The sequence below is a fragment of the Hoplias malabaricus genome, chromosome 4 (assembly GCF_029633855.1).
Source record: "Hoplias malabaricus isolate fHopMal1 chromosome 4, fHopMal1.hap1, whole genome shotgun sequence".
Classification (NCBI taxonomy): domain Eukaryota; kingdom Metazoa; phylum Chordata; class Actinopteri; order Characiformes; family Erythrinidae; genus Hoplias; species Hoplias malabaricus.
Window position 1 is genome coordinate 34819042 of NC_089803.1, and position 26755 is coordinate 34845796.

Sequence of the window (26755 nt, forward strand, 5' to 3'; positions counted from 1 at the left end):
TCAAATGACAAATACGCTTCAGGGTAAATTAAATTTGGATCAAAAATGAGGTAATAATTCAGTGCTTTACATGGTCATCTGTTCAAATATTGAATTACAAAGACTAAATCTAAAAACAGTACATGTGGTTTTTTGACTTCCCTGCATTTTTCCCCCACTGGCATGTCTTATTCACAAGGCATCTCAGGACATTAGTATAGTTTCAGGCTGGTACAATTTAAGTATTTTAGCTGGGATAGACAACAGCCATGACCTGACACTATATTTCTATTTCTACTGAGAGATACTCTGTAAATAAGACCAAAGTTCACATCAGCCAAGCAAATCTAGCAGCAATCACAGATAAAGCAACACTCTTCTCTACTTCTTCCAGGCACTGTAATGAGGGTGAGAAAAATACAACACAGCAACACACGCCGACACACAGGGAGAGGCAGGGGAAATATGGCACACAGTGATCAGAAGAATCTTACAACAATAAGGTCAGAACTGTAAAAGTAATACTTCAAGTTCAATCCTTACACACCTCAAATCAACACCGCACACTAATCCAATTTTATTAGTTAAGCTTAAGCACTTTGTTCTCTATTCTGCGATACAGCATCAAGCACACTGATTCAATTACCCCTTGACCTGGCATGTTCTTCTTCAACAAACAGTATTCATACTAACCTGCTAGAAAATGTGCCAAAACAGCCTTGTTAGATTCTGAACCACCTTCAATCACTGTCAAAGTACAAACCAATAAATATACTGTTGTTAACTGACCAAAATATAGATCTACAAAACAGTAACTTGAGATACTGCAAAACCGATTTTGTGTAAGATATTGCCACATTTCAAATTCAAAATGTCAAAAATGGAGATTAAAAGCTTTGTTCAGATAGTGTGAATATATTTAATTTAATGCACAGCATGTTTAAATATAAAATGGTAATGTAGAAGAAAGAGATACATTTTGAAAATGGAAATCTTAAAAGTGGTGATGAGTACAAGTAAATGAGGCAATACCTAACATTATGTAAAAAAAAAAGATAAATAAAATAAAACTTCAAACACGTATACATGTGCGTATAATTGAAAATGTAATAGTTTTAAATCTGCACAAACTACTGGCAGAGAAGAGCTGACTGATTGTAGAGTAGGGTCAGTCACCAGAGGGCAATACATATATCATGCAAGCTCCTTGTAAGGAACATGTGAGGTTGTTTTGGTTGTGTCTTGGCTTCCATTAATGGGAGCTTAATTCTCATATTGTAACTGTACATGTCAGTTACAGTTTTCATGTACTTGCAAATCCAGTCTCTTAATGCTCATTTGTTGAAACCTTAAAAACAGAATATACACACAAAAACAATATAGATTGGCAGCTTACTTAACAAATATCTTCTGAATTCACTTCATCATGGTTATTGTCAATGATGGGATGGAAAATATACAAAGTATATTTAGGTAACTATTTCACAAATTATATAGCCATGAATTATGTGCTGTTGTTATTAATAACGGCTATTAATAAAACCAAAAAAACAAGCTAATATTTTAAGACGACTTTAAATAAATTCCTTTTTAAGGACAACTGGTGCACACACAGTTATATTTTTGTGCCATCATAAGCTTAATAAATGATGCTGTAAGCATCTCTTTTTGAAGTGTGCAGTTTTTCTATGCCATAGTAATGTCTCTAAGCTTCTATTAGAACACACAATCCCTAATCATTGACATATTCCTGTAATTATGATTGTCATTATAACATTTTTAGGGTTTCCTGCATTTCCAGTGTAATTTGGCAATCATTATGACCAATGTTGTGTGGAAGATCTGCCCTCTACCAGGGAGATATTGGGACCACTGCAATTTATACACTGTACATTTTAGTAGAAACACTGGTCTGATTTAGTTCTTTTATCAAATCATTATGTAGCTAGTAGCATATTAATTTACTGAAGTAAAACCAAAAGCATGTTAGCAACCATGGTCCTGATGTGATGTAGGTTTAGAGGGAACGTAATAGCTACATTCATTACATTACATTGTTAACTAGTTACATACGTTACATAGTTAACTAGCTTTCTTTTATGCAAGTGGGTATGACAAAATATGTTGACTTCAATAATCAAAAACTAAATATACACTAACAGAGGCAGCATGTATAGTTCATTTATATAGCTATGCAGACAAAGTGTTCCATCACATTTTAACGAGCTCATTTAATCTGATCTCTCAAACTTTCAGCATTTTTGATTGTACCATTATGTTCTAAAGATCATTACAGTCTATCAAAATGTTTAATACTTAGTGATTTTGGTGTAGATGGATGATTTACCAAAATAATAGAGAGCACAGAAATTTAAGCAGCCATTTGACCACAGCGGAATTGGAACTCCATACAGCATATTCTTAATTATGTTGTTTTTTAGAAAGAAAACAGCACAGCTCAGCATACTGTTTTCCTTCTTCTGAGATTTAAAGATTCATAGGGTCAAAATCCACCTAGATTTATTTGGCCTATCGAAACCAAATTGCTTTCCCGCATCCGCTCATCCTTTCCCATTCAAGTCTATTGGCCGACCAGCCAGGACTGGAGCTCTGCATCACGCTTCCTGACCTAGACATATTTTGTAAATAAAATATTAACTGAAGTTGCAAGTTGCAGGATTCTAAGAGATCACTAAACACTGTCCTTACATTATGGTCAATGATCTATCATTATAAAACCTTTTTATTATTTAAGTTCTTCTCTTAGCCTGCCAATCATGTAATTGATTTTTTAAATAAGCTACACAACTACAAAACAGGAAACTAATATTTTGACTGAAATATTGTCTGTAAGCAATTCAGGAGTGCTGTTATCTACATCTATTAGAAACATCAAATCATTCTGTAGGATTGCTGTTATAAGGAACTACACTGAAGTATGTACAACATGTGGTGTAAGCAAACTTTGGGTTTCTGTTATGAGTTTGACAGATTTTATCCATGATATATCTAATGTGAACAGTGCTCCTGACACTACTGCCCCTCTGAGCTTTAGAGCCAATATTCACAGTTGGGAATTTTAATGTTTGTGCCTAGTGCTCTAATGAAAGTGTTATCGGAACATGCTTTGTCAATAAATGTTACCCCTGAGACATGTGCCACTTGTGGGAACAGCCCCCTTGCATCGCTACAGTTTTGAAAAACCTGACAGGCCATCATACATGTGTGCCTTAAGGCGGACCCACTCAATCAGCCCCTGAGCTGAGTTTTTCTCCCGCATGAGTGTGCGGACAGCTCGCTGCAGCTTGTCCTCGTTGCGCTCCAGATAACGCACTCCCTCTGCCTGCAGCTGGTTCAGTTTCTCACTGCGGCTTTCATCCAGAGCAACATCCTCACTCATGTATGGGTTAAAGCGGAAATACGTGTAAGGAGGCAGCAGAGCATCCAGCATTGTGTGCACCTCTGAGAGTATGAGAGAAAAGAGTCAAAAGGGAAATGACAGCGGGAAAGAAATATACAGGAAGATGGGTTAGTGGGATGTAACTGCTCATTTCTGCAAGAATTTCCTTTAGGCCATGTCAGTTTTACAACAAATCATGTTGTAATTAAAAAAGTCCAATATAATATTTCATAAATACACAGTGAAAGCCCTTTTGCAATTTTGGTAAACAAATAAATAAACTTATTATAGAAATCCAATTCAAAGAGTGCTGAATCTGGATGAGAACATACAACTGCCATTAAATATATATATAAATTCCTTGGACATACACACCATTTACATTTCTCTGACACATTTTCTATTTCCAGTGTTTAAGGGGTAAACATGGTCTAAATTTTAGAGAAGTGGGGCATAGACCTGCAGCAGAAAAGGGGATCAGGTAAACATGTATGGATGAAGTGCCCTTAAGCAAGGCAGCTAACTTCCACTGACCCCGGGCACTGAGATGGCTGCCCACAACTCTGGGTGTGTGTTTTCTCTGCAGTGGATCAGTTAAAGTGTGTGGAATCCAAATATACAAAAATACAGGTTTATTCAGGTTTTTTTTCTGACTATATGGACATTCCCTGCATTACAGGATATTGCTGCTAAAGATCATAAAACAAGTTATTGATTTTAAGAGGGATATTAGGGGGAGTCCCGTGTTGGTTTACTTCGGTTCTTTAAAAAAATGTAATTATTACAAATGTGTTTTCTAATGTTCTTTGTCCAATATTTCATTTTGTTTAATAATCTAAAAGCATTCACTGATGTAAATGTGCCATGACATAAAACAAGAAAGAGGCACATAATGTTTTCAGAGCAATTCATATTATATAATAAAATCGGTGCAATTGCTGTGTAAATGCCTAAATATTGTTTCGGTACCCAAAAAATATGTGAAATATTTTGCAGCAAAAATACATCTAGAAATATTTAACATCCCTGAGAAACATTCAAAAGTGTGAAAGTTCAACTACAAAACATGGTTCAAACTGCATTCAAGGACTGCTTTCATATTCCACTACATGGTCTTACATTCAGATAGAAAAATACAGACAGACAAGGAGACACTATTCTCAGCAGACACTCACACAGCAGTACACCACAATGCCACTGTAAGATTTTGCAGTAATAACCCTGGAGGAGGCAGCTCTATTAAATACCATACCTAGTATTTTTCTCTTCAGGGGTCAGCAAGCTCATTATAAATGGGCCATCAGTGACAGTCTGATGACTTAACCTGCAACCAGCAGCCATTTCTAACTGGCATTACTGCTCACAGTCATTTGCTCAGTTACTTTAAGGGTGTAATTAATGATGGTCCTTGGCATTGCAAATTAATCTCTCAGCTACTAAGCTTAAGTCTAAAAATAGAAGTGGAGCCTCTTTTTCAGGTCATATAACAAAATTGTAATTAATGTTTCATGAGAACCTATGTATTGTTCTGTATACTAGGTTTTTTTTAATAAAAACACTGTTGGTTATTTAATATAACAGGTGGTGTGTGTGTGTGTTCATGTGCAGTGTTGCATAGCCAACTTTCTCACGTAAGGGAGGGAGAAATCCAGGCTGGAGCACTGTTAATCCCAGATATATAAATAACCCCATGATAAAACCACAGCCCTGCTTAATCCCAAATGAAAGGCAGAAAGGTGTGGTGTCCCACATATGCACACCCACTCTCAATATTAAACATGTACACTGATGTAGACTCAATCAGTCAGAAATTAAAGCATTAAAGCATTATAGCACCACCATACTTACTTTTTCCCTGCCTATATTTTCATATATTAATATTCATATAAGAAAACACACACAAGGAGAGTTCCACCCACCCCATTTAAGCCAGTACGTGAATTTAAAAAGACCTCCCACACCTACAAAAAATGAAAATAAACTGTAAACATGACTACACAGCCTCAGAAGTTTACTTGATTTGATGACTATACATTTTTTCAGAACCTGTAGGTAAAAGCAATGTTTTTATTGACTTAAAGAGAGGATTCCTGGCAAAATGACCAAATAATGATCTATTAGTTGATTACTAATAGATCATTGTCCTATATTTATGTCTGTGTATATGACTGGACAACCTCACCACTTAAAATGTTAACAATGTGGGACTTAAAAATGAGTGCATGAATGAATTAATTTAATAGTTTTCATGCTGGTGCAATGAAAATGTGTTCATAAATGAGGAGGTGTTGCAGAAGAATGTGATATGTCTTAGAGCTTTGCATGTTTGTCTGTGAGTAAATATTTGGATATGGATTCCTAGTCAGGAATCAAGCCTAGTCCTAGACAATACCCTTATTTCAATGGAAAAATCAAAATACAAAATGCTGTGTAGTACAGGACTAGGATTAATCCCACTCTGGGAAACCACCCTTTGATTTTTCATACTTTAATAATTTAGTAAGAGGCTGTAATTACACAGAGAAATTACCCTGATGACCCCAATGTAATAAGCACGTAGACAGAAATATAAATGCACACACACACTCACATATATACACACACTCTCCCTCTACCCACCCTCAGTATCTGTAGCACTGCTGATGACATTGGTAAGTTTGGTCTTCAGGCTGGTGTAGGTGGCGCTGTTTTTGCTGGGAGCCTCAAAGCGTCCTGTACCCAGAGAAACTACACACTGCAGAGGGGTCCCTGGCCACAGACACTGACACTCATGGATTGCCAGAGCTGTTGGGTTGTTTATCAGCAAACCGCCATCCTGCAAACAAAGGATGACAACTTGTGTCAGTATTATATATTTATCACTTACACAAAGGTTTTCACCTTCAATTTTTTTTTATCTATACAAGCATTCACATTCATGGATTATTGAAATATCAGACAAAGAACAAAACTAGATAATTATGTGTAAGGCCTATGTTTAAGAAAATGTATATTTAATATATTTACGCCAGTGATATTCTTGGATTGTCTCTCTCTTTGAATACAACTCAAATAATTCTCTAATGTCCAGTAAAGCAAATTTGATTATCAACTGCTCATTTTAGAATAATAAAATGAGTTTGAATAAAGGATCAAAATCTTTGCCCTGTTCCTGCTCCTCTGCCTAGTGTTGCCCTGGTCCAGCACCCATCCACCCCCACCCCCCGCATCAAGTTCAAGATTTTAGCCTTATTAGTTTGGTTTGGATTGGTTTAGCCCTAATGGACTTTATACTAATTTTACCCTTCCACAGCATTATGTTCTGTTCCCCCTTACATCTTCACAACTTATGTTTTAACTCAGCTCTTTTTCATTGCTGTTTTAGTCGGTTTCCCCTTTTGAGTCCTGGTTCCCCTCTAGATTTCTTCTGCTTGCTCTGAGGGAGTTTTTCCTTCCCACTGTCTCCCTTGGCTTGCTCAAAAAGAGCTTGGACACAGATCTCTGTAAAGATGCTTTGTGACAGTTTTTTTTTTTTTTATAAATTATACTTTTTTTCTTTACATATTTTATTAAATGGAAATATATTATGACTTGAAAATACTGAAATCAGTATAATTCTAACAAAATTTTACTTAAGATACATGTTCTACAGTTAATGAAATTAGTTACTGCCTCTGGTGCAGAAGCTACACTAAATCTGGTTCATGCTACTTTTCACAATTGCAGAGCAGAGTACTCCAGACATTTTATGTCACAGAAAGAAAAGATTCTACTGGCACTTTGAATTAAACACACAGGTTGGTATTCTTTGCCATGCATCTTTGTACATATGTAAAACTGCCCTGCTCTGCCCTGCACAAATGACAAACAGCTTTTCAAATTGTTTGAGAGAAAACGGGATGTTAAAATGTTAGTGTTTAGTGTCTTTATTTTTTTTTTTCTGAATTTAAACTCTCACAAATCTAGCTTACAAATTGAAATGGGGAAAAAACACACACACACACACACACACACACACACACACACACTTTAACAGATGCACTTCTGTCATGGCAGCACTGAATTATTAAATTAGAAAAGCATTGGTGAATATCAAAATATTCACTGGAAAATTGTGAAAATAGTAAAGAAAGAAACTAGTGGGCATTTAGAACTGGCATTATAGCAGGGGCGGAGACTGGGTGAGGGATAGAACAGCCTTCAAACAAGGAGGAAAAAAATAGATTGTCCCCTCATTAGCAAGGTAAGGGCTAGAGGCAGGCCCCCTGCACTGGGAGGTTTCTAGGGATTTTAAGTTTCTGTATTTGGTGGGGGAGGGGAAGAAAGGCCCTGGCCTCCTGGGGTCTCAGCCCCATCTTTGAGTACCATCTCTCCAGGCAGGGTATAATGAGTTATCTTGCCAAGCTAAGATCAATCTTCCTCTGGAAAGGGCTCTGGCAGTGAATATCCACAGAACAATGGAACTCAATCATCAGAGCTGAGAAAATGTGTCAGAGCTGCAAAGATTTAAAGGAGGCCAAAAAACTTTAACAAAATCTACTGGCTGTTAAATATAATAAAAATAATACAGTTCTACAACAGATATTTAGAGAGCACATGTTGAAGAAATTATGGCTTTGAAGGCAAAATAGTTGTCTCTCACAAGGATGGGGAATCGTGGAAAAAGTACTTATGTGATTGCTATGTTACACCAATAGTTTCTTTCTTACCAGATACCACTTTTTAATTTGGCTGGAAATTATGTCTAATATCTCCACTAACCATAATTATGAATGTAAAAGCATCTGATAGAATTTTCTGTGAATTAATAAAGCTGGTTTCAGAGCCACTTTTGCATGAATCGATAATTAATTTATACCAACTGCTGCAAGAATCACACAAGCCCTTGCTCGTGATAGAAGACAAAAAAAAAAAAAAAAAAAGACAGATACAAATAGACCATTAAAAGCATGAGAGAGAAGGAGCAATAGAAAGCTTTCACACTTGTTGGCAGACCTCTAGGACTAATCAATGGACATCAGGGATCTTGGCTTCTTGCTATCCTGCCTGTAGAGATCCATATTTGGACAACTGCCACATTCTAATAATGGGGATTTCTGTAGCAGAGGCAATCAAAAGTGGGATTCAGAACAATGGTCTAGTTAATGGCAAATTGCACACTGAAAGCTAAGCTAAGCAAAACACACGGACCAAAAAAGGTCAAGACAAAACTGTCAGTCAAAACCCCAGCATGTGGCAGGGTAAAGGTCACTTCTCTCAAGAGGATTTGTACTGCTAATGCCACTTCTTCTCTGATGTGTTTTGGCACAGGTTTACTTCACACTTTGTGGAGACGCATACTGGAATGATCAAGTACAGTAGCCTAGTTTCAGTTCTGCTGCCAGCTGATTGTGAAATGTTACCAGTTTTACTAATGGTTTTAAAGCTGTAGAGGCTAATAATGCAGGTGGCAGAAGCATATTCCATAAGGAAGAAAATGATGCTGTGGACAGCAATGTGTTTTTTTTATGTCCAGGTGCATAACTGACTGTATCAAATATGATTTTCCTACACAGCTCATACAACAAACAAGGTCTTTGTCACACATAAAAAGATAATAAACAACTAGTCTTTGATGTTCTCGGAAAAGGACTGACAACTGTAGTAGGGAATGATATTCCAGGGATGCTACACTAGAACTGGTCAATTTGAAAACAAGATGAATAAAAAGCTGTGTTTTAGAAAGAGTGTAATTAATCATCCTAGCAGACTAATAGGAATAAGGACAATGAATCTTAAAAGAAGGACAAATCATTTTAAGGTGAAAAACAATTTAAACCAGTAAGGATTATACAGAGGCTGAAAGAGAATAGAAAAACAGTCTCTCAGCTATGATAGCTCCCTGGATGAAAGCTAACTGACAAATGCAGTGTAACATAAAATATATACACATGTACCAATATCTTCTGTCATTATCAAACCGATGTGATGCATATTTTAGTTAAATAATTTCTGAAATCTAAACTTGGTGATAATAAAATAACAGGCTATAAATATGCTAATAATATAATGATAATAACAATGCTTCACATTAAAGTTAATAAATGTACTAAATCATCACGCATTTTTGAAACCCATTCATACAAACATTATGGAAAGCAACATCTATATATATATAAAAAAAACATTAGTTATTGCTAGTAGAGACCACCACTTATGTCATGCTAGCATGTGACAAAGCACATCCAACCATAATACTTCTATGAGAGGTTTGTATCAAAACTATACTGACAAGCTACAACTGACAAATTGTGTTACAGAACTTCACTTTACTGCAAATTCATTTTGCTGCAGTGAAACAACAAACACTAGGTATCGCAAATTCTTTTGACCAATCACATTAAGTGCTAATCTGAGGTCCCCAGACTCTATTCTTGTAATTTAATGTTTTTACGTGCATTTATTTCCATTGTCAACAGCATCATGCAAAATAAGCAAAAACATTTCCAGTACAGTAAACACCAGTAAAGGGCAAGTTATTATCAAGCTTACATATCATAGTTGCATTCAGCTGAAATGATTTCTTATTCATAAGTTCTTACTTGCAATTATTCATCTTATTTTAAAGGAACACCATGTAATATTTTTATCTTAAAATTACAGCTTCAAAATCATTGTGATGTTTCACTGACATGTAATAGGGAGAACAGGGCCTGTCTAAGCTACTCTGAGCTCAGCACTGCAGAAACTGCAGTTACTGTATATAGATCACAGCTTAACAGTGTAAAATTAAATTCCCAAATGTGTCAAAAACCAGCCTTAATACACCCAAAGGCACAAATTTTGGGCATTGTTTTGGTCAGCATTAGAAATTTTGCTTGCTAGTGTGAAATTTGTAAGAAAAAAGGTCTTAGCAATTAAACTTAATGTTCTGTAAAGCACTCACACACTGAGTCATGGATATTTAACAAATGGAATACTACTGCTACAGTTTTGCTGCAATGTTTAAGAAACACACATTGACAGCAACTCAACCATGAAACCTATAAGTATTATGGAAAAAAATCTGCAAAATAAAGATGTTACTGTTCAGTGAAGTGTAAAGTGTACTCCAGAAAAACTGAGTTTGCACTTTTCAAATATGTGCATGACTGCATCTAATCTAACTAATTATTAGACACCACACTGGCTATGTAAACTGTTGGGCATGGATAAAGTTGTAATGAATGTTCCGAAGGCAAAGCATGCCCCTAAAATGAATCTTCTTATTAAATTTAAATTTTAAGCCAATCCTGATTAGAGTTCATTTAGATGGAAATGAGGATGATGATATCTTTTGACAGCTCAGCACTTATCAGTCAAAACTTCTGGTGAATAATCTTCTGCTATGTAGTCTTACACTAACAGCATCCCCTAAAATTTTCTATAGACATTTTTTAATAACCAACTCTGTGTCACAATTAATCCTCTTACTTTCTTCTCTACTGACATGTACAAGTAAAAAAACTACTTTCTCTCTTAATTGTCATCTTAAACTTCCTCTTCCCCTTGTTCCATTTGCAGCACATACTTTGATTTACCAACACCACATGTATGTCTTTAAGTCTTTTCACCATTTCAGTTCTTTTTCTTCTCTGTGGACAGAGGACTCTTTGACAGACCATAATTAACAGCACAAAGAGTACAGAGGTCTTCTCTCACCCACACCAGCACACAGTGCATTTTAGGCCATAGATCTATAACCTCGGTCAACGTTCTCAGCAATTAGTGAGGAACTCTCTGTTTCTGGCTTCTTTGGGGATCAGGAATACTTGGCAAGGAGTGCAAAGTTAACATGCTGTGATTTGCCAAACCACTTTTGTGCCATAAGGACCAGGAGACTGAGAGGCCATTCATTAAGCTTAAGTTACATAATATGGAGGTGCTGTCTGATGATGCAGGGGCTCTTGGAGTTAAGCAAAGACAGAGATCTGACGATAACAAGATAAACATTTCCCCAATGGACATTTTGAGACCACTGCTTCTGCTGAATCAATGTTTTCTAAAGTCATTTCCTTAGAATATTTTGCAAGGGTAAACCATACAAAGAATACCATATAAATGAGCCATTTTTAGCATAAATGTTCAAAACTTAAATAGCACCCCACTATGATCTTATATCATTAAGTCAATTAATACTGACCCACATATCTCGGCATTATTAATGAATTAAGACTAGCTTCAGAACTTTTTCTTATGTACACCTGACATTGTGCTTAGTCTGCTCTTAGAGTATAACATATTAGCACACGATATTGAGAAAGCAGAAACAGGATTGTAGGTGGCAATGTAGCTTATAGAAAAGACCTGCTAAAATATAGATATTCTATCTATGGTGAATATATTATAACCTATATAGTCTCCAGCATGATGGACAGCTGTGACACTGACTTGATTGGTTGGGGCAGTAGGTCATCATGAGACATTATGCAATTACTCTGCCTAGTTCCCCCTCATGACCTTTGACTTTGGGAGCCAGAGGCTTCAAATGAGGTTCAAGTTGTCGTCATAAAAACTGAAACAAGAATGTCCCATCTGGACATGTGCAACTGAAGACTTCCCCCTTAGGCTATTACCAGGCAATGAATCTATACTGCAGAAGACTAAAACACACCAGCGTAAACACACATGCAATCCTCAGCTTGATATTAAAGCTCTGCAATCTGTGTGTCTTCAGAGACCAATTAAAAGTGGCATCAGACATTGCTTTCAAGACAGTATAAATGATACAGAGTTCATTTCATGCTCTGTAATTGCAAATTACCAATTAAGTTTCTTCTTTAATTGCTCTTCGTAATGTGAAACTTTGTAATACTAAACTGATGTTGCTTTTTCCATCAGTGAATAACAGTACTCCAGAAATATAAGGGTTGAATTTTTGTCTTATTACTGGACTTCTGTAAAGCTGTTTTGTAACAAGATCAGCTCAAAAAGCACTATACTAATAAAATCAGATTTGATTTAAATATCAGAATGTTTTGTTTTTCGGGAACATCTTTATATGATCATTTTAAGACAAAGTAGCTGGCAGTTACTGCTGTGCCTTCAGTCACTCAGTGCAATCATCAAACATGTTTAACCCCTATAGGCATCCCACTATAGCAATAGTGCTGTATGTTTGTGCCTGCACTATAGACATTCCCCTGAGTTCAAAGCCTGTTTTCCTTTTTCTCTTCTTTTCTCTCCAGTTCACTGCTCTAGGAATTTCTAGAGAGAAACATTGTAAACATGGATGCTGTAGAATGCTCTCACTCTGAACTGAAATCTTATGAATATTCACAAGAAACTCACATATTCAGAACTAATTATAACAGAAGTTGAATGTAGTAGAAAGTCTTGCCCAATGGCTTTTTTTGATACGGTTATTCTTAGAAGTCTGCACATCCATGGCTGAATGCGTAATATATTTGCAATGTGATCATATGTGACTTTATATTTTTGTGTAGTAGTAATGCTCAGATGATGATATTTATAATCACAGAAAAAAAAAGGTGTATATAGTATATTCATCATATCGGTGTAGATGACATCCTGACATTACTGTTAAGTTTAATCATTTGCACAACATTTTTGATTATACTTAACAGGCTCTGTTTTTTTTCTAAGCAGGAAAAAGATATCCAAATATGATCTTTCTTTTTATATGTCACACATGTTTGTTTTAATGGCAAACAGTGAAACACCAAATTAATCTGATAGTTTCAATCCCTATTTGGGATTTTTGTGCTACAAGAAAAAGATAAGACTATATTAAAGAGAACAATATATATATAAAACAATAAATGAAATTTGAAGTTGGATTTGTGGTACAGTTTGAATGTACAGCTACCTCTTAGGAAAAACCTGTGCATTTGGTGTACACCTACATTGAATTTGCTCTACTGATACTGAAAAACGTGAAACTAAACAGAACAGACAAAGAAAAGCATGTGATAACAACAATTGTCCAAAAAACATAAAAAAAAAAATACCCATCCGCAAATGTATTATGGAAATTAGGAGATTATTTAAAAAAAAATACCTTGAAAGAAAATATGCTTGTATCAGCTAGGAATCTGCTCATGAGGTAAACATGGACCTAAAACACCATGTTCACCATTCAGTGGTTCTGTCCTTTGTGAGCTGCGTAATATTTAGAAATTATATTATAAATAAATAAAGATCAATACATTTAAAATGATTGATTCCAATTTTTTTCTTTGGGTGGCTTCTTGTGCAGAGTAGAGACTAAAACCAAAGTGCAAGTGTGAGACTCGCTTACAGCATTATATTAATCTCTTTTTGTAGGGATTCCCCTCAGCAAAGCAAATGAGTTTACCCCACCCACGTGGAATAAGTGGAAGAGAAAAAAAATTAAAAACAAGAAAACACCAACATAAACACCACAACATAGTTTTCCCGTTTGTTGGAATCAACAACGTGGAAAGGGAAAATAAATAAATAAAATTCTGCATTTTAGCTTAATTTTTCCACTTTTCAGTTTGGGAAAACATGAATACAAAAAAGTAGCTTTGTTTTTCTGCATTTCAATCTGAGACATTAAACACATTATTAGTAAATAAGTGAAGATCATATTCTGTATTTTAAACTAAACTTTAGAGTGGGGGAGTGCAGGGGGGGGTCAAATCTCTGATCTCTTTTGTGCAGATGATGCTTTTCACTATTATACAAATGTGTCTATGTAAAGAATAACATAACCCATAAAAAAGATGTGCCACTCTTCCTGCCCCTCTACCAATTTGCTTCACATGGACATCAGATACCAGATTATTCTTTATTCTTTCGTCTGTATCCTGTGCTGTGGGGAAAATGTGACACATCACTCTTTGAGTGCTAAGGTGATGGGTTCCATTTTTCCTCCAAGTTTGGGTCTTTTATCCTGGGTGGCGGTTTCTCTGAGTTCTGCTCTGAGTGTGTCTTTCAGCAGCTGTGTGAGGGTGAGCACAAACAGCCTAACAGGCTTCATTCCTTCACGCCACCCTGGCAGGGTCCATGGCAACTGCTGAAAAGATGCCATGCTTGGGCATTCAGGACCAACTTCCTCCCCCTGTGCCTGCTATGGTATAAGCTTGCATATGTAAATGATGCAGAATTGTTTGGGAAGATGACAACTTGCCAATGTGTGGATTCCTAGGCTGTATAAAAAGGATGCATCACAATGGAATATTTGCCTTGAGTCTTCCTTAAACACTTATGGCCCAGTGTACAGGTAAACAAGCAAGCTGGCTACGAACCTTTACTGTTTGTTATGCTTTGAGAAAGAAAACAAGTGAATCATATGAACATTCTTCTATACACTTGTAATGTATAAAAAGTACTGACTGCAGAGATTAGAAGCTCACTGTGGCATGAATGGATGGAAGTGAATTGCTCTGTGGGCATCCTTGGATGTCAAGACGACATCATATGAAACCAGCTCTTACACCAGAGTCTTCAGCTCACAGTGTTAAAGGCGAGCATGGTGCTTTTTAACAGCAGCACACAGTGAACAGGAGGGATCAGCAGGACTCTGCAGTTTCTGCACCTCTGAGCTAAGCTCTGGATTTAAGAAAGAGGCTGCCGTGGGAAGAATGGTGCACTCGAGACCATCTGACATGCCAGTCTGAGCAGCCTGAAAGAGTCTGTGAGGATCAGCCTGGCACCACAGATACACTGAGAGCAAAAGAGGAGCACTGTTTGTATAAGCAAAAAAATAAATAAAAAAAGGGAGGCAGGTCAAAAGAATCATGGGAAGGTGTCATTGAACAGATTTTCCCCCACTGTGGAACTGGTAAATCTGGCATATAAAGGTCTTCTGGAAAGAATCACAAATAATGGGACAAAACGAATGATTCACAAATATAGGTAACATCACATATGTGAATTTGTGTGTGCCTGGGCTGTAAGAAGGGCTGCCAGAATGCATCAGACTCGCTCCACAACACCAAGTCAGAAGACAACCGCATTATGTCTCAGATTACAAAATCTAGATAATCTAGGCAACAGCTGTTTTACACTATTTCATAAACTGAAATGGTGATGAAACAAACCCCAAGTCCAGCCTACGTGTTCAGCCTATAGTAAGTCACAATGCTTTAAAGGTCCACCCAATCAATCTTAATGATGCCACAATTTAGATGTGAGAAATCTACAATGAGACAGTTGCTGCGTGTTTCTACTTTGCTCAGCTCTAAGTGTTATCCTTTTTTTTCTAGCAATTGATATGTTTGTTAGAAATAGTAGTATGTGAGCCAAGCCTAAATTAACCATTCTAAATGAGCTCTATACACAATGAGACCCGATGGGGAAGTTCTGATTGATAGAGATTTATCTAGCCTTATTAGCATAACTGAATGCTATATATCTAATTATGGCTGGACAAATACAGCTCAAGCAAATCACACAAATATATTTAACACTACTATTTTTGCCACTATAGTGTTTTGTTTTTAAAGTACTGAACATCTTGTCTGAGGTCTTATAAGCTGCCTTGATGAAATGCTTGTTCTAGTAGCTGAAATGAAAGTTCCATTTACCTTGAGGAGATGTTTTTGTTCCTACACTTACCTCTATGCAATAAATATAAACAGGTTGAAGCTGTGATTAAACTGATGTATGGTTATAATAAACAATTAAATGAATAAAAATGCATGTCTGATTTAAAGAATTTTATTAAAAAAAGTCATTTCTTGACTTGAGTGCAGTATCTAAAGCAGGTTCTGACCATGGCCTCTAATAAAGAAGCTTGTTTTGCTTACTGGATTAAACTGGCATTAAACCTAAAATTGATTAAACAAATGGCATGTGTATGTGAAGATTTATTCCTCCAATCAGAAACCAAGTGTGTGTATATGTGTATAATGTGTGTCTCTGCAGGGAGGAAAAAGATAGACGGGGAAATCTTCAGGGACCCATCAGCAATTCTCTTTCATTGCTTCCCACCAGTTCCACACATTTTAATTTAACACTGAGCTCTGCTTCAGCACCTGCACCATGATGTTTCAGCGCATGCACAAAATACGTCAGAAAAATAAACAAAAGCTCAGTACATTTTGAGCATTCACATATATCTAGAAACAAAGCTAAAAAGGGGGAAATAGCTTCACTAGGTTTATTGACAGTTATTTCAAAGACAAGCCTCGACCAGATCTTTTTTTATTGCTGTGCGAGTGTGTGGGAGTAAGAGTCTCTATATTACAGTACAAATATTAGCATTGGTTAATTGGTGGGTAACACAGCAAAAATATAATATCATAATATTTCAGGGTACTTTCAAAATACACATGCATCAAAATTATAATTTTAAAAATATGAATATGATTATTTGTATTCAACATTTCACACGATTATTCCAGTTAAGCAGGCCTAATTATTTTTTCCCTGTAATGATACATATTGTTTTGCAGAGATCTGAAGTAATGACAATATTCTATATTCAAGACATAAATATGATGTAATTTATCACAATTATGATAAATATAGTGTTACTCACAAGCTCTGAGCTTAATTAAAAAAAACTTCAAAATTAAATAATCACATTTATGAGTGCATTTCCTCTTGGACAGTTTTCACTCTGTCTCTTAATGGACTTGTAATGCTAGTGTTTGTGCTTAACTGCTCTGTTGTGTTTTGGCTAATTCATGACTGACAGCTCTAGTCTCATTTTCTATTTGTCTCCCTTTCTCATGTGGTAAGCTTAAGGCAGATGTTGACCCAGCTGCATGGAGCATCTTTGAATTATACACTTATTTAGCTTTATAATGATTCTTAAGGAAAAAGTCCCTTGCTTCTTTTTGCTGAGCTTTAACTTATTTTCACCCCGCACTACAGTGCTTCTGGTGTATTTGATCCTACCTGATGGAGGTCAGTTCCCAGTGCAAACTCTTGGAAGTACCCAGGAGCAGCTGAAGATGCTCTAATGGCCTCCCACATCTTGTGTTGGCAGCTTCCTCTATAGTGGGAGCGTACACCAGGAGGCAAATTGTAGTTCCTGAAGACATACGCTTTTAATGGGGTGCCTCTATTGACCACGGTGCTCACGGCTGCCACCTGGTGGAAACATAACAGAGACTTTTATCAAGATCCTATACATTCATGCCACATCAAATTCACTGAGGATTTATCCACTGATGCTACCTTAGGACAAACAGGGTTTCTTGATGTCTCAAACATAAGATCAGAACCCATCTTCTCCCTGTGAGGAAAATGAGAATTTGTTTAGAGAAAGCAATGAGTTCTTTTAACAAAGAGTTTAAAAGCTCTCCCAAATGTAAACGTTGGTGTGATATGATGAATGATTGAGACATTTAGCAAATTATTTTAACAATTCTGAATATATTTCACTCTCTAAAAGGATATTTAAGTAATTTGATATTGTGCTATTTTATGTTTAGTAAAACAGCAGTTCCTCTCATGTCACTTTTCTACAGCTCCATTTACGTGACAATGCTTCAATATTATTCTGTGGTTGTTCTACTAGCACCATTTGTTAACAGTAATAAGGGACAAAAGTTAATAAAAAATAAATAACATTTTAATTAAAGCTAACTCTAACAGCTAAGTATTCTGTAAATGAACTGGTACCGGGCTGTAGCCAAGCAACAATTAAACATTTTCCATCTCAGTAGTTTGTTGTGTTGGGTAGTTGAATGTTACTGCAGGCCGGCAAGCACAAGCGGAGGTGTGGAGTGTTTTTTAATGGACTGTGTTGATGGGCTCAAGTTGAAAATTTTTCTAATTTATCTGTAAGGATCCTCAACAGAAAAAAATAAGCTCTAATGAACAAAGACAATGGAATCCACAGCCTGACATAGACATAAGGATCTTTAGCTCAGAATCCACTCCACCATCTGAACACAGTCTAAAAATTAAAACCAGCCTGACCCCAAAAGTACCTGCGAGAGAGAATAAAACTGACATAGCCAGCTTGGAAATGGCAAAATCCAAGTCTTGAACAAAACTCAAAGGCAGTGAAAACTACATGGACAATCTTCACCAATCGCAGGAAACCGTGAACATGTCAGAGTATGTGTATGTACTCACTTTAGAAGTTTCTCCCAGACTTCGCTGTCATAGAAGGCATGACTCCAGCCCATTTTTACTGTACCCACAATGACATTTTGCTTGAACACATTGGTACTCAGCTTTCTGTACAGATCCTCACATTCACTCAAGGGAATTTGGAAAACTCCCAGCATAAATCCTAGTATAGAACCTGATGAGAAACATATCCATACACATATACACATTATACAAACACCTGGTTAAATTTCATGTTACCATTACTATTAAATTTCATTATGGATAATAAAACAGGCAAAAAGGTCCAGACAAAAGAGTCACACACAAACCTGACCTCTTTGCATATGCTAAATGAGGTTACTTGCATATATCCAGCAGGTTTAGGTAATTTAAACACACCATGCCATCTTTGATCCTTGGGAACCCCACTTGTGACCAACTGCCACTTTGAGGCTCCTTGCCAGGACTGCTGACTGAGCGGCATACATGATATTGGACACATGGTGAGGCTTTAAGGCCAAGTCCCACACACAGGGGCTTTTCCAGGTTGGAATAATGTGCACAGAAAATCCCCAATATGTCAGTATCCTGTAACCTCATAGGGAATTATAGAGGTTTTGGCAACACTAATCATTTTCAAAATGAAGTGAGCATTAAGAGGCAGTTACTGATGATGAAACCACGCACAGCCTGTAGGTCCAGCTGCTGTGATAAGAATATTCCAGATTATGCATTTAAAAAAATTTTTTTTTAGTTTGAGGATAAGAGCTATATAATGGTAAAAAGCGCCCCCGGGTGGTCATCAGGCGCACTTCAATGAATTACTTAACATTACAGAAGTACTACATTCTACCAAAGATTTATTCTGAAAGTACTACAATTGCACTGTGACTTTTATTTTTGTGACTCTTTTATTTTGCTTACAGACTGCTTCCCTTTCACTATGTTCCAATAATCAAACATGGGACAAAATTCTCATCTGACACCGAGTTATAATGAAGAAGACACCCACAGCTCAAGTTTGTTTCAACAGTAACGCTGCTTTTAAAGTCACTGGAAGAAGAACACAAAAACAGAAGAACAACCTTTTAATTAATTAAAATTAATTAAATTAATTTTACTTTTACTTATCTTCATTTAAAACCTCTTAGGTAGTGAATGCACAAACACACACACTAATGGCAGTGACCACACACAACTGGAGCAATGGGCTGTCAGCCATTTTGGCGCCCAGGGAGCAATTTGGGGGTTAGGTGCCTTGCTCAAGGCCACTGCTGTGTATGATTTTGTTTTGTTTTTTTTGTCACTCCTGGGAACTGAACAGGTGACCCTCTGGTCTCAAGATTGCTTCTCTAACTTCAAGGCCACGGCTGCCCCCATTATACTATAAAACTACTCTGCGACCTATGTTTGAAAGAATTCAGCTGCATGATCCTCAGACATTCAGCAAGGACACTAACAGACAGAACGGACCCTTTGTTATCAATCATGAAGACGTCTTGCCTACAACCTTGTGCATTATTCCCATAAAGAGCTTCATACCCACACAGACACAAAGGACCAGTTACCTCACCTGTGCTCACCCCACAAATGTAATCAAAAAGCTGGTAAATGGATTTCCCTGACAGCTCTTCCAGCTTTTGTAAAGTCTGAAGGGCCACCAGCCCTCTAAAAGTAAAAATAGTCAACAAACAGAAAACAGTTAGAGATAAAATCCAAAGCAATGCTCAGCTATCTGTTTACATATGAGAAGACTCTAGAGGTTATTAAGCATACCTTGTGCCACCTCCATCAATGGACAATATGCGTATTCCCCTGTTCTTGACAGGGTCAATGTAACCCACCAGGGTAAGGGCCTCTCTGACCGCTGCCTTTAGAGATGGATCACTGGCTTGCCGCAAGCGCAGAAGACATGGAATCACCTTCTCCTTATCAGGGCAGAAAATAAAACACACATTCAATCATTCATTAAGTGTAATGTACATTAAGAAGAGAAACAAAGCTCTTCTGATTTGTTTATGGTGACAACATTCACAATCACCAGAGGTGAGCCCAGAAGGCATAAAAATACTCATTAACCACTGAGGAACGTAAGTATCTGTTACAGTCCCCACAGCTCAGCTGACATTTGAGAAACATCTAAATACCATCCACAGAACATAAACATATCATTACCTGCCTCTTTTTTTTATTCACATTAACAGTCTGTTGGCCAGGGTTAGAATAGTAATACCGTATAACACACTATTTAAAATGTGGACCGTATCTCAAAGGCCAGCATTTCAAAATTATGATGCATGGTGTGTCAAATTTCTGTTTGTGTCTTTAAATACAAGGCCAGAGTTCATTTATGTGCATTTAAGAGAACCCCAGGGAGGGGGCGCTGTGGGAGCTCACTGAATGCTGATGTTGCATTCTGAAAATGGGTGAGGAAAAACACCCAGTAGCCAACCACAGTTGTGAGTTTAGCTCTGTGTTTGGGTTACAAGAGAGAGGAATGAAGCTGAAAACAGAAAGCTAAAGACACTACTCGACTTTGTGAACACAGGTATGAGGCTTTATCCTCTAAATATGTGTGTTTTGATCTCGGTTCATTGTAAAACCATCTGTTGTGGTGTGCTAAACCACAAGTTCCAGTTAGCTGGCCAGCTCTTCAGTGTAGAAGTCGATTTTATTACGCTTATTTCACTGAAATATTTTTTATCATCAACACATGTCTTTGTACACTCTTGGGCTGTGCTGAGCTGAACTATGCGGCGCAAACACACAGAAAACCCTTCAATAAGCTTTGTGATTACAGATATGCAAGAGGAAAATGTGGATATCACCCATCCTTACTGCTGACATGAGCCAAATCTTTAAAACAAGCCTGCATGTACTTCAAAACTCATAAAACTGAAACAACCTGCTTTTGTAAAACAAACATTTAAATAGATTTCCCTTCAGGGAAATCTGGTTAAATACAAAAACCAATTATATTTTGAATCTACAATAAAATAATCGTTTTACAAATTTGGTAGTTAAATAACACTACTAAATTATATTTGGCTAACCCACGTTGAGGAAAGTTTTAGCCATTTTCAACATGCAGAACAATTACAGATACCCTCTCTATACAAACAAGACACCTCCAAATATAATTTTGGATCTGAAGCTATGTAAAACTGTAGTCAGATTTACCTGTCAGCATGCATATGCCAAACCATGTGCATTGCAAGAAATTTAGTCAGAAAAGGTCTCTTTAAAATCTCACTCAATTTAAAGTGCTTTAATTATTACTCCCAATGTCACATGACATTAACAATTCTGAAAACATGGGTAATAACACAGTGTACAAAGCATTTCTCTGGAATCAAATTTTTCTTTCTTCCACAGTAAAACTTACTGCTTAAAACTGGTAATTTGGTCCTTATTCAATAATAAAACGTGTGTGCTATATAAAGTGTAGTGAAGCGATGTACCTTAATGGCCACCAATCTGGTCTCAGGAAACTCCAGCAGGTGGTAGCTCAGATCCTCCACTCTGCTGATATAAAGTCTCACGTCTGACGCTCTGTGCAGAGCCTGCACTAGTGCCCGAGTCCGATTATCCACACTCACCCTTGCAATGATCTGAAGGAGGAAACGAGGAGAGAGCATAGGCCATAAGTGATTCATTTCTAACATGTGCCATCACAAATGATATACTTATGTGCAAGTTTGAATTATTACATAAAAAATACAGGTCTTAAATTATTGCCCTGAGAATAAACATAAAAACACCCGCTTATATTAGGGTCATATTAGCGTCACACATGACCCCTAAGCTGACTGTTTGTCCACTAAACTATATGCCTCCATTACTGCACTTTATTACACAGAATATACTCTCTAATTTACTGATTTCAGTCATAAAACCAAGGAGGCAAAAGAAATCATTGTGCATTTTTAGAGCTCTTGCTGACTCATTTTACACTAGTCGATAGTAGTTTTCATCTGTTTAAACAGGGAAACAGCTATTCTTAGGTAAACAATTCCACTGTAAAGCAACAAATGAAAAAAAAAGATAGTTCTGTGAGCCAGAAGCACAAAAACACTCTGAGAATATAAAATGAATGGTGCACATTTATGCCATACTAGTTACAAAAACATTTGTTTCTGCTTGAAAACACTACAACATATATATCCCTCTGTCAGACTGTCATGAGTGTTTGACAGTGGGTAATGCTGCTGTATATTGTAAGAAAATATTGGTGCAAAAATTTAAGTTAAAATAAACAGACAACAAAAATTTATGTTTTCGTTTTCCAAACTGTATTACACATGTACATGCAACTCTATACCTTCTCTCTTTGAAGCAGAAGCCTCCTGGCCTTTTCATCTGCAGCTTTCTGTTCTTTAATCTCTATTGCTTCCTTCTGTTTTGAAGCAGGGTCTTCAGGAGGAAGAGGCTTATCTGTTTCTGGCAGTACACTTTTTGGATCTGTCCTGAACCTCGGAACAAGGGGAGCAATGTAATTTCCTACAAAGGCCTGTACTGTAGGAGCAGAATATCCCAGGTAATGTCCCAAGCTCTTTTTGGGAGAAGGAGAACCTGACTCTGGGAGAGGTGCAGATACTGAAGGTGTCTGGGGGAGTGTGTGATCACTACTCTGTTGGCACTGGTCAGGTATGGAAGTGGATGACTGCTTGGCACAATCTTTAGCCTCTTTTTCTTTTTCTTGCATCTTATTGAAGTTGCTGAAATAAGTATTGATATGCTGAGCCAGATAGTTATAGGTTTCGTCCAGTTTGACATTGAAAGAACTGGGGTGGAAAAGTGGAGTACTCTGTTTGGAAAGAGCAGAACATTCTGTATGAGACACTGGGTCTCCTGATTTCACCTGGGAAGATATGGTTGTGGCTTTTGCACTCTCATGTTGACCCACAGATCTATTGTTTTTCAGTTCCTTTTGCTCTCGGATATGCTGAGATGGGACAGAGGGTTTTGCAGAATCACCTGAGGTTGTGTTTCCAGGTGAAGTTGCGGTCGATGCCTGAGGCTGAGATACAGGTGTAGGTGAAGCTGCCAATGTTGACTCATCTCTCTGGTCTTTCAGAGGTGTCTCTGAACTGGCATCACTCTTTCTCTTCTCCTGGCGTGTGCTTGTTTTGAGCCTTGTTATCTTAGACAAAATCTCTGTTTGGGTACCACTCACAGCTTTCGAGACAGACTCTAGTGTGCTCTTCAGCTGTGACATGCGATGGCTCAGGTCAGTGGACCCAAGGCTGGTTGAGGTATTGAAACTGGAAATGCTGGTATAAAGAAAAACATTGAGCCTGAGGGAACTAGCTCTGCAGGGGCATATCTTCCGAATTTTGCTCTTCTGGATGTGCTTCCAGAAGTAAGAGCTTTCTCTGTAGCTGAAGGGTCTTTTGACATGAAGTCGAAAAGACGGATTATAGAATCTGAACAAAGAGACATTCACAACTCTTTGTGCACGCCATAAGTATACAGCTCTATTCAGAGACTGTACATATAAATCTGGAACCCATCTAAAAGTCATATTTTAGTTCAGTGGCTAACATTAGGGAAGTCCTGTGCATTTTTGACTTGAAAAGTCCAAACTTATATTTGCATAGGTATATCTGTAAGGAGAAAAACAAATATTTTTAAGTAGCATGTAGTTATGGGCAATATGTGTAAAATATCAAAATCACAATATTTAAAAATATATTTATGATTCAGGGAATACATCAAAATATCTTGACATACATAAAGCCTCACACTTATTGAGAAGTACCACATTTAAAAACACCCACTAGCTAGAGTAAATTTTATTCAGCTATGTAACTGTAATGCACTATATCTAATTTAATGTTTGGTTGGACTGGTTCAAAATTTGGCATCTAAAAATCACCTACTCCAGGTTTAATCTTAAACAGCATATACACATTTGGACAATGAAATTATTTTTATTTTCTGTGTAGTTAACACACTGTATTCTGTATTCTTTCTAGATCGTTTTATGTTCTGAACTTATTTTCTTGAACTAATTTTACAGAACATAAAAGTTACTGGTGTTATGCATCATACATCTGTGAAATTACAAGCTGCAATAATCTATAAGTCATTATGTTTTATCAGCACAAAGTATATCATATAGAAGCACTATAGGAGCTTATAGGTGCTTTTCCATTGCATGGGTCTGGCTTTACACAACTCGACTCGGCTCGGCACGCTTGCTTCTTCACTGGCACAGCTTCCCCGCAAAATGTAGACGGCGATGTCACAAAATCGCGTCCCTAACAGGAATCGCAGGAATTGAAAACCACAACAATGGCAGTAAAGTCAGCCTCTGTTTACTCATTGTGTATTTATGTGTTGTTTTTGTTTTTTGGACTGAACAAAGCTCTGCGCCCCAGTTCTCACCGATCAGTTTTACTTGTTGCACATTTGGCTTTCACTGAAAATTTTTGTCGGACATATGCCCAAGGAGCATGTAAACCTCTTAAAAACACCTTGAGGTAAAGTTATGAGCTGCTGTCGTGAGACGGATAAAAATAAAATCTGAAAGCTTCTGCAACTACGAGATTTTACAAGTGGTGAGTTTGTGCTGAATTTGAATGAGCTCTGCATTTCGTGGTAAAAGATATGTCTCTCTGGCCAATGAGCAATCAGCATTCTGCAAGGTTTACACGTCACCATTTAGAACCTACTCTGCAGTTAGAACTCGGAGTGAACTGGGACTAAAAAAAAACGTACCTGGTTCCAGGGACCAGGTGCCAGAGTTGGACAGTGGAAAAGCAAAACCGTTCAGAGTCGAGTAGAGTCATGTATGTTCCATGCAGTTGAAAAACATGCTAGTAAACAGGCCTTAAAGCCAAACAAGTGGCATGTTACAAACATAGCATCCCATATTAGCACATAGCCCAATGTAACTGTGTTCATGGACCATTGAACTACAAGCTGTTCCGATGCTAATATCACGATAAATGTCTGTGTCAGCACAAAAAGAAGAGAACTGAAAGTCATAGGTGCCAGTATCTACTGGCAATGTAGGTGATACATCGCATTGGCACAATTTACAACTCTGCATGTCAGGTACATGAAAGCTGACATTTCAACAAAGAAAATGACTTTCTGAATTAGGTTCTAATTCTGTTCCCCTAAATATTTTTATTTGTCAGTCTTATGTAAAGTTTGGACACACCTGAATAAGATGTCTTATTGATTTTCTAAGTGACAATAAATTAATAAGAAGTTTTTTTCTATGTTTAGGTGGTGTTTTTCATTGTTCTTTAAAATCTTTCTTTTAATAATAACTACATTTGGAATTAAAGTTACAAAAATGTGATCACACAATGGGCCTTTATTTTAAAATGACATACAAGAATGCCTTGATATTAAATAATTGACACATTCAGGTGGTGTACTATCATTTGGACATGAAACTGGTGAAGCGATTCCTTTTTAATAAATTTAGCATAAAATCGACAGAAACGTCATAATTTACCAGCATTTATTTTGAATTCACACAACGTCTTGATATCTCCATGACTCGTGTCTTTTCTTTTGAAGTTTAGGTAACGTAACGATGTCGATATCACTGTCACCAGAACGTAAGGTGCCGATGCCTTTCCGTGTTATTACCGCTCCTGGCTGTTGGGGTGCTGACCAGTGCGAAGAAGGGAGTGGTGATGGATAGTTTGCCTAAAATTAAACTTTCTCAATAGCTATTCTCAGGTAGCCGAACAGCTGACTTAAAAAAAATATATGAATGTAATGTCTATAGCTAGTTGTTAATTTATTTGTTTGTTTTTAAACGTCCCCTTATATATATTGGTTATTTGTCAGTTAAACAGCCTTAAACACTGCTAAATAACTGTCCCAGTTAACGCTAGTTGACTTATCCGGCTTCAACATAAATTAGTGACTCGAAGCGTAAATGACAGTAGTGAAAAGCGTGTAACTACCGCATTAAAACTAAGTTATAACGTACCAGGCTCTCTGTGTTTGAGAATCTAGCTAGTGATATATAGACCTCAGAAATCGGGTGCAAATTACCTTAAGAAACAGCCAGGTTTCTCTGCCGTTACATAACATTAACGGCCCCCCACCGCTACCGTCCACTAACTTTCACCGGCGAGGCGGAGCAGGTCAGTCCGAGAGCCTGCCAACACCCATATATACTTCAGTTCTACAGCACAATATCACTCATATACAGTCCCGACATTATGAGTCCAAAGCGAATACACGGACCTGTGGACAGAGCGCTGTTTCTACAGCGGCCACAGAAGACCACCTTCATATTTCTGGCCCCGAGGTCGTTCTCCCGAGAAAACGCGACTATGAAAAACACACAGGTCACGTGACTTTCTCCGTGCACGTCATTGGCTGCTGCCCGGCTCGTGATGTCGG

General features: G+C 37.2%; 1 protein-coding gene across 3 annotated transcripts; it reads right to left on the bottom strand.

The window, feature by feature from the left end:
- LOC136695481 (calcium-independent phospholipase A2-gamma-like) lies at positions 1 to 26665 on the bottom strand. 3 transcript variants are annotated; one of them, XM_066669593.1, is made up of 11 exons: positions 26597 to 26665; positions 26402 to 26507; positions 22698 to 23982; positions 21838 to 21987; positions 20153 to 20304; positions 19950 to 20044; positions 18398 to 18569; positions 17492 to 17549; positions 17210 to 17404; positions 5999 to 6194; positions 1 to 3441 (listed from the first exon to the last, which is right to left on the bottom strand). In XM_066669593.1, the coding sequence occupies exons 3-11, from the start codon at positions 23898 to 23900 to the stop codon at positions 3167 to 3169; spliced, it is 2496 nt and encodes an 831-aa protein (XP_066525690.1). In that variant the 5' UTR covers positions 23901 to 23982; positions 26402 to 26507; positions 26597 to 26665; the 3' UTR covers positions 1 to 3166. The 3 variants fall into 3 exon arrangements, with proteins under 3 accessions (XP_066525690.1, XP_066525691.1, XP_066525689.1); XM_066669594.1 differs by lacking the exon at positions 26402 to 26507 and having other exon boundaries at positions 26597 to 26657; XM_066669592.1 differs by having other exon boundaries at positions 26402 to 26646.
- Positions 26666 to 26755: the final 90 nt, after the last annotated feature.